This window comes from Mesoplodon bidens (genome assembly GCF_964165515.1).
Source record: "Mesoplodon bidens genome assembly, chromosome: 5".
NCBI lineage: Eukaryota > Metazoa > Chordata > Mammalia > Artiodactyla > Ziphiidae > Mesoplodon > Mesoplodon bidens.
Window position 1 is genome coordinate 15,225,225 of NC_138161.1, and position 9,304 is coordinate 15,234,528.

At 38.2% G+C, this 9,304-nt stretch overlaps 1 protein-coding gene across 1 annotated transcript; it reads right to left on the bottom strand.

Annotated features, from left to right (window-relative positions):
- Window positions 1-1,091: 1,091 nt before the first annotated feature.
- On the bottom strand, window positions 1,092-9,005 carry LOC308617893 (uncharacterized protein; the record flags this gene model as incomplete). Its single annotated transcript, XM_081235324.1, has 5 exons — window positions 1,092-1,639; window positions 1,850-1,983; window positions 4,351-4,430; window positions 5,580-5,675; window positions 8,514-9,005. 5 exons carry the CDS (start codon window positions 9,003-9,005, stop codon window positions 1,092-1,094), a joined length of 1,350 nt encoding a protein of 449 aa, XP_081091450.1.
- Window positions 9,006-9,304: the final 299 nt, after the last annotated feature.

The following is a 9,304-nucleotide window of genomic DNA, read 5'->3' on the forward strand; positions in this document are numbered from 1 at the left end:
CTTAGCACTAGGCTGTTTTCTGAAATATGTGACCTATAAAATGTCAGATTGCTACATAAAACATAAAAACGAGGAGTGTGTAAATGTGTTTTGCAATATGAATGAAATAGTGACTTGGGATGGTTTGAAAGCCTTGTTTTTTCCAGCCATGTTTAATTTGGATCTTGGATCCAATAAGGTGAAACTCTACATCTCATGAACCTAATTAATTCTCACCAAATATAATTGGCTTCCTCTTTACACCTGTGAAGAAATCAATTCCATACAAAGGTACTCAGTGAGATGAAGGGGTAAGGTTTTCTGCCACCCAACGTTGACTGAATCAAAGAAAGCTCTCTAAACTAATGTACAAAACTTCTCATATAACCTAAAATTTTTCCCCATTCAGTTGTATTTTCCAAATGGCTTGCTTTTCTCCTTCAGTCAGCAAACATCAAGGCCCCATATTCTTTGAAGAAAATGTGCTCTATGCCACTTCTGAGATTATTATTCACGTGAAGTTTATGCATGCAATGTAAGGATTTCAGAAAACAGAAGTTTTGAAGAAGAAAATGTTGAAACCCTCAAATAACTTAGTTCAAACCTATCAATATTAGATTTTCAAAGTTTGCTTTCAGCGGTATAGTAAACGTTAACTCAAAAGCAGCCTCCAAAGAAAGCAAAAGCCAAAAAAGAAAAAAGAAAAAGAAAAAACACGCTTAACTAGTTAAAACTCACAATAAACTTAGTAGCACATTTGCAAGCCAGATTGAATGAGTTTATTAGATTATATTCATTTAGGTTTTTATCCATTTTGTGAATAAAATGCATGAACAAGGATCACATTAATTCATTAACATTAATTCATTGCTTGTTAACATGAATTTCATTAATTGATTTAGTAATATATTTCATTCATTTTTCTAATTCCGTTAATTTTTTCCATAAACTTAATCATAAGTTCAGTAGACGTGGCAGACCGTTTTCTGGTCAGTATTTTACGAATGGAAAAAAGGTGAAGAAGAGTTGATCCTCCCGAAGATCATGAAGATGATAGAAGCTCTGTATAGAGGTTGGACACATTGCTCACATCTGAATGTTCCACAAGCTGATCAATAGAAGGCAGATCCACAGAGTGGTCTGTAACACAGTGATTGGCAACTCCTAGAGGCAAAGCAGGATGGACGGCAGAACCTGGATCTATGGCTCAGCCAAGGGAAGGCATAGACTTCATAAGCCAGGGGTCTGAAGCCATGGGATCCAAAGCCCAGTGTGTAGCAGCTTCTGGATCCATAGCCCAGGGAGCAGCCTCTACTGGACCGAGAGCCCAGAGACCCAGCATAAATTGTGCAGCAAGGACTGTAGATCATGGAGGTCCTTGGACGGTAGCAGGAGGTCTGGCAGCGACTGGATAGCCCACAGGATGTAAAGCACCTGCTGGGCTCGTAGAAGCCACTCCGGAGAGAGGAGCCCAGACGGCAGGAGAGGGGGGAGCAGCGGTCAGTGCTGTAGACCAGGTCGCCGAGGTAAGAAGAGCCACAGGAGGAGCTTGAGTAGCGCAGCTGGTCCCCAAGGGAGCAGGAGGAGAAGTTTCCTGAGCAGGGATAGTAGGACATGTTGAGAGGAGTTGTGAGTTCCAATGAGTGACAATGAGAAGATTCTGAGGTTTAATGTCACCCCCTGGACTGGGGTGTTTTTATACTCTTAGCCATGGGTGTGACATTCTACACAGTCACCTTTGTCATGCTTGTAAAGTCTCATCTCTGTATGTGTAATTCAATAATATTTTCTGTAATTGCAGATGAAAAATTCATTTCATCTCATATTCATGTGTGAACTCACCGTGTTGTTAAAACACTAAGCTAATGACCTGTTCCAAAGTCAGCAATTCTATGACGACATGCCTTTGATGCCATCTCATCGTGACCAGAAAATCCCCTTCTCTTCTCACTGGCCAAGATTCTTTGTTCATTTGACTGTATGTTGGCTGGGGGATGCTTAGCTCTAAGGGAAGGGATTAAGATGAATTAATTTTTTTTTTTCCTGTGGAATAAAGGCACCCTATTTGCCACCAATGATTTTCTTTCCCTAACTTTATTTCATTGCCTAAAATTATTTTTATATATTTTATTATAAAATTACTTCTCAAATTCTTTAGAAAGAGAAAATAGATCAGGTAAATTGAATAAGAAATATGGTAGATCACAGAGATAAACCAGAACAAATGTTTAGAGGCAAAAATGACTAAAGAAGTCTACTTTGAAGCAGAGACTCAGGGGATGCCAATATGTGCACATGTGAAAAGACTCAGTCAAATATTTTAGAGGCAAGAGGAGATGAGTAGTGACTTTATGGGGTTTTCTATCTCTGTAGTTTAAATTAAAAAGTTCAGTATGAGAATAGTTTATGGCTTTTCATATATATATTGTCCCTTTTTTCATCTATATTTAAAATTTTGTAGAGGTCTTTCTTCTCTAGAACAACTCCCATCAAGCAATACCTTCTGAACATTTCTACCTTCAGATTCTTTCATATGATTTTCTTTTTCACTGTAAAACATAATTTTTATCTACTCTATCCCTTTAAGATTATTTTTCCACTGTAAAATATCCAAATATCTTCTTTTTATAGAGCTTTCCATAACAGGTAAACCTGAACTAAAATGAATATTGAAGGATTTTCTCAAATTAAAAAGACAATAATCTCAGAGGGAAAGTTGGAATTGCAGCAGGTGAAAAGAAGACTGAAATATGAGTGAATTATGTCTAAATACACATTCTACACAGCACTAATAAAGTGGTTCTTAATATATAAGAAGAAGTAAACAGTAATAAATTAAGAATGATCATTAAAATCTAAGATTTTGCTTAAAAATTAAAAGCCTGGAAAAAATAACAAAAGAGTAAAATTATAGCATTAAACCATTTTATTACTCCTCAAATGCATGAAAAGAGACAAAAAGAAACATAAACGATGGAATAAATAACAATAAAATAGTAAATATGTAGGTAGAAATCTGACTGTATCAATAATTAAGTTAAATATAATATGACAAACAGTCCATATAAAAGACTTAGAATATCAGACTGGAATGGAAATCAAAACTGTTTTCTACATAAAAGAGATTCTCTTAAATATGAGGAAAGAGAAAAGGAAACAGAAAAGATATATCCGGCAAAAGGAACAAAAATGCTACTTCTACTTTATTAATCTCAAAGTTTGCTATGTGTTAAGAAGTTTATTGTATATTAAGCAAGATATTTCTTAACAATCAATCTGTCGGACTACCAGGAGGATACACATTATTTCATTAGTTTTTTAAATGTTACACTAAGGCCACACCATCCAATAGAGTAGGCACTAGCCACATATATCAAATTCAATTTGCATACATTCAATTCAATTCAATTAAAATTCAGTTCCTCAGTCATATTCATCACATTTCAAGTGCACAACAGATTACACGTGGCTAATGGATACCAAATATTGGAAATTGCAGATAAAAAAATATTTTCACCATCAAAGAAAGTTCTATTGGGCAGTGCTGCCTTAAAGATCACAGCCGATTGTTGATTTGTTAATAAAAATTCATATTTTTACTGTTTTCTGTACAATGCAAGAACGTTAGAAATCTTAAGGCCACTTATCCTTACCCCAATTCATGTATTATTATGTTAGTATTTTCATTTTATGTATGCTTATGCATACTGATAAATATTTGTCCCCATGTTTTTACAGGCAGTATTTGCTTAAATGTACCCAATATATATTTTTTATTTACTCTTTATTCCTTCCTACATCTTTTTGCTATAGGCGAGGATCATTTTGCTTTTGACTATGTATAACTTTTGACTATATATTTTTGTGCTGGAAGGCTAGTGACAAGATCCCGAAGTTTTCAATTGTCTGAAAATATCTGTATTTCTATTTCCTATTTGAAACAGATACTCACTAGTTGTGTATTCTGGTTTTAAATTGTTCTTTCATCACAAATTTGAGGCTATTTAATTGTTTTCCTACCTTCCCCTTTCTATATGTTTAGAGTTCAGTTGTCAATTTTACTGTTGCTATTTGTGTGTGTGAGTGTGTGTGTGTGTGTGTGTGTGTGTGTGTGTGTGTGTGTGTGTGTGGTACGCAGGCCTCTCACTGTTGTGGCCTTTCCCGTGGTGGAGCACAGGCTCTGGATGCGCAGGCTCAGTGGCCATGGCTCACGGGCCCAGCCGCTCCGCGGCATGTGGGATCTTCCCGGACCGGTGCACGAACCCGTATCTCCTGTATCGGCAGGCGGACTCTCAACCACTGCGCCACCAGGGAAGCCCAGTTATTCCTTTTTTGAAAGGATGTGATGTGAGTTCCAGTGCAGATCTGTACCTGTCACAGTCCACCATTTTCACCTTGAGGGTCAACTTATCAGGAGAGAGATTCTCTGTAGCTCTGGTTGGCCTCTCTTCCTGAGGGGAAATGTTCAAGAGTGACAGGGTGGGATGAAACGTAGACTCTGTCACTGCATTTGAACTTGGAGCTGGGGTGGGTACTCATTATTTCCCTCCTTCACAATCTATTAGAAATTTGCTTCACCCTCAGCTACCACTTCTATTTGTCTCAGTGGATTTCTTGGTGGTATTACCTATGCCCTTTCCTAAGAGGTATGAACACTGATAACCATACTCTTTTTTTTGCTATAGTTACTGCATATGACAAATCACATCCTCAACTGGGCAGGAATTTTCAAGGGCCATCTAAGTAGATCGACTGAGCTCCACACATACACCTTCTTACCCTCACTGTGTAACAGTAACCCTACTATTTTCTGCTAAACAGGATCATCTACCCTTGGATTAGATGGTAACTCTTTTTATTTATTTATTATTTTTGGCTTGCTGGTACCTGAAACAAGGAACTCAAAGTGCTCAGCCAGCAGTCATAATTGCAGTTCAATGATACCTTTGATAGGTCCATTAGAAAGTCTATCTTTGGGAACAGGTGTTCTGTCCTTGGAAATTCCAGTTGCAGAAATAGGAAGCATAAAGTTCTTAAATGGGTCACTGGGGATGAGAGTAAGTGGATATGTGGGACCCAATCTTTGAGGACATTGTTTCCATGCTCCAAGCAAACTTCAGCTTTGCTGTCAGTGGGGCCATTTAATGCTCTATCCGGCAGAGAGCTTCAGGGTCCTGTGGTTTTTGACATAACTTGTGGATCCCACTTCTCGGTGTCTCTACTATGAAGTGGATTTCCTGATTAGATGCTGCCTTGTGAGGAATTCCATGCTGGTGGATCAAGTTTTTCATTAGCTCCTGAATAATATTGCTGCTGAGATAAGCACAAAAAGCAGAGGCTTACTCTGAATAGGTAGCTATGTGTTTGAGGATGAACCACTGATCTCTTCATGGCACAAGGGGGCCATGTTAACTTGCAACCAAGTGACCGGTTGGTCTCCTTGAGGAATAGTGCCATACTGGGAGTTTAGCATTAGCCTCCGTTGCTGAGAGATTGGACATTTGTAGTGTCATTCATTATACGAGATTTGTTAAGTGGGAGCTTATGCTGTTGGACCCATTCATAGGCTCTCTGGTCACTTATTCACATGCTTATCTTGCCAGCATTGTGAGGACTTCTGGCAAAGGCAAGCTAGCTCGACTGACAGTCATTTTGTCAACTTGAGTTTTTAGTTGCTCTTCCATGATAGATGCATTCTGGTGGGCATTAAGAAGAAATACAGAGATCTTGACACTTTGGACCTACATACATATATCCATCCATATGTCTCTATACCAGATTTTATTGTCTGAATATTATATACTCTCCCTTCCAGGTTTTTAACTAGCTGGTCTGGTCAGTTGCAACTGTCCAGGAATCTAGATGTATCATCAACTGGGACCACTTTTCTCTTTTCTACAAAGTGGATAACCAGGGGCTAGACATATGATTCTACACATAGAGAAACTATTTTTTTCTCAACATGGTGTTTAAAGGCATCCATGCAATGAGCCAATCCATCTGCAAGCCTTGCTTGGGCTTTTCCCTTCCTCGTTCAGCTGGTCATTTGAGGCACCAGATGTGACCACACATGTGATCTGAGAAAGAGGTGGTGGTGCAATGCTGGTCGGTGACATGGGGGTCTGGGCTTCTGCTCATGGAGCCTGCTTTCTTGTTCTGCTAGCGTTCATTCCTGTATGAGCTACTTCTGTCTTACAATGGATTGCTACTGAGTCCACCTGACTTCATGACTTGGAAGTTTCAACAGAACGCATCTCACGATGGACAGCTACAGATGCATGATCACTTGTCCCAGTGTCAAATATTGTATCTCTAGCAGGTCCAAGTCGTTTCCAAGGATCTGATTATCCAAAGATATGTTAATTTTCAACTACAGATTATAAGACCTTGTTCTACAACTTTATTTGCCTGCATTGTAATTTTCCCACCGAGGTGTGCCGTAAACTCCATATTGCAGTTTTATTTTATTTTATTTTTATTTTCTTCAATACCACAGATGCCACCAACACCCTATGGTCTGCCAGATTGTTTGACCCAACCAGTAGGGTTGCTTGCATCTGAGACCAGACCTACAGAATCTTTTCCTGCTCCTGGTCTAAAGGAAGCTTTGTATATAGGCGACAGAGGTACTTCTACTTAGGGAGTATGTTCGTTCCAGAACCCCTTAAAGCCTAGCAGATGCTCTGCTACTTTATTTGTAGTAGGGGATTTAAGAGATTTAACTGTTTGTTACATATTTTATATTTTTTATATTATGCTATATATTTAATATGAATATATTTATATAAAAAAGGAAATATAATGACATACGATTTTACACAATATTTGACAAAAGTTTTATTTTATAAAGTATTTTTAAATGCTTAAATAAGTAGAAAATAGAATGAAAATGAGCAGGCAGAAAACTATTTTAACAGTATGAATAAGAGAAGATGAATCCTAAGATTAATGTGATCCAAAACTCAAGATATCCAAAACAATGAAGTGAAAGAGACCTATTATACCTCTCTAGCTGGTTTTCCATTAGTAATCCATACAAATTGTAACTTGATTTTCAATAATTTCCTGAACACAAGTACCTTTGTACCTCTCTGCTTTGATCATTTTATTTCACCTTCTCAGAATTCTCCTTATTCTCTCCCATGTTGCTTGCATCTTCACTTCTTATATTAGTCCTCATCTATCATATAGATAGATGGTTTTATTTGGTTTTATTGTAAGACTGGGACCTAGAGCGAGCCCTTAATGGGCTTTGAGTCTTCATTTCCTTCTGTGTAAAATAACTAGTTCATAAAATGTGTGTTTCTCATGATTCTTATAGCGATCTGAAAAATGATGAATAGGAAAATTCTTTGAAACTTGTTCTTTATCTCAGTATAAAGATACTGTCTTTTTGTTATTTGTTTTAGACTTATCAATATGTTGCCTAACTTAGCACTAGGCTGTTTTCTGAAATATGTGACCTATAAAATGTCAGATTGCTACATAAAACATAAAAACGAGGAGTGTGTAAATGTGTTTTGCAATATGAATGAAATAGTGACTTGGGATGGTTTGAAAGCCTTGTTTTTTCCAGCCATGTTTAATTTGGATCTTGGATCCAATAAGGTGAAACTCTACATCTCATGAACCTAATTAATTCTCACCAAATATAATTGGCTTCCTCTTTACACCTGTGAAGAAATCAATTCCATACAAAGGTACTCAGTGAGATGAAGGGGTAAGGTTTTCTGCCACCCAACGTTGACTGAATCAAAGAAAGCTCTCTAAACTAATGTACAAAACTTCTCATATAACCTAAAATTTTTCCCCATTCAGTTGTATTTTCCAAATGGCTTGCTTTTCTCCTTCAGTCAGCAAACATCAAGGCCCCATATTCTTTGAAGAAAATGTGCTCTATGCCACTTCTGAGATTATTATTCACGTGAAGTTTATGCATGCAATGTAAGGATTTCAGAAAACAGAAGTTTTGAAGAAGAAAATGTTGAAACCCTCAAATAACTTAGTTCAAACCTATCAATATTAGATTTTCAAAGTTTGCTTTCAGCGGTATAGTAAACGTTAACTCAAAAGCAGCCTCCAAAGAAAGCAAAAGCCAAAAAAAAAAAAAAGAAAAAGAAAAAACACGCTTAACTAGTTAAAACTCACAATAAACTTAGTAGCACATTTGCAAGCCAGATTGAATGAGTTTATTAGATTATATTCATTTAGGTTTTTATCCATTTTGTGAATAAAATGCATGAACAAGGATCACATTAATTCATTAACATTAATTCATTGCTTGTTAACATGAATTTCATTAATTGATTTAGTAATATATTTCATTCATTTTTCTAATTCCGTTAATTTTTTCCATAAACTTAATCATAAGTTCAGTAGACGTGGCAGACCGTTTTCTGGTCAGTATTTTACGAATGGAAAAAAGGTGAAGAAGAGTTGATCCTCCCGAAGATCATGAAGATGATAGAAGCTCTGTATAGAGGTTGGACACATTGCTCACATCTGAATGTTCCACAAGCTGATCAATAGAAGGCAGATCCACAGAGTGGTCTGTAACACAGTGATTGGCAACTCCTAGAGGCAAAGCAGGATGGACGGCAGAACCTGGATCTATGGCTCAGCCAAGGGAAGGCATAGACTTCATAAGCCAGGGGTCTGAAGCCATGGGATCCAAAGCCCAGTGTGTAGCAGCTTCTGGATCCATAGCCCAGGGAGCAGCCTCTACTGGACCGAGAGCCCAGAGACCCAGCATAAATTGTGCAGCAAGGACTGTAGATCATGGAGGTCCTTGGACGGTAGCAGGAGGTCTGGCAGCGACTGGATAGCCCACAGGATGTAAAGCACCTGCTGGGCTCGTAGAAGCCACTCCGGAGAGAGGAGCCCAGACGGCAGGAGAGGGGGGAGCAGCGGTCAGTGCTGTAGACCAGGTCGCCGAGGTAAGAAGAGCCACAGGAGGAGCTTGAGTAGCGCAGCTGGTCCCCAAGGGAGCAGGAGGAGAAGTTTCCTGAGCAGGGATAGTAGGACATGTTGAGAGGAGTTGTGAGTTCCAATGAGTGACAATGAGAAGATTCTGAGGTTTAATGTCACCCCCTGGACTGGGGTGTTTTTATACTCTTAGCCATGGGTGTGACATTCTACACAGTCACCTTTGTCATGCTTGTAAAGTCTCATCTCTGTATGTGTAATTCAATAATATTTTCTGTAATTGCAGATGAAAAATTCATTTCATCTCATATTCATGTGTGAACTCACCGTGTTGTTAAAACACTAAGCTAATGACCTGTTCCAAAGTCAGCAATTCTATGACGACATGCCTTTGATGCCA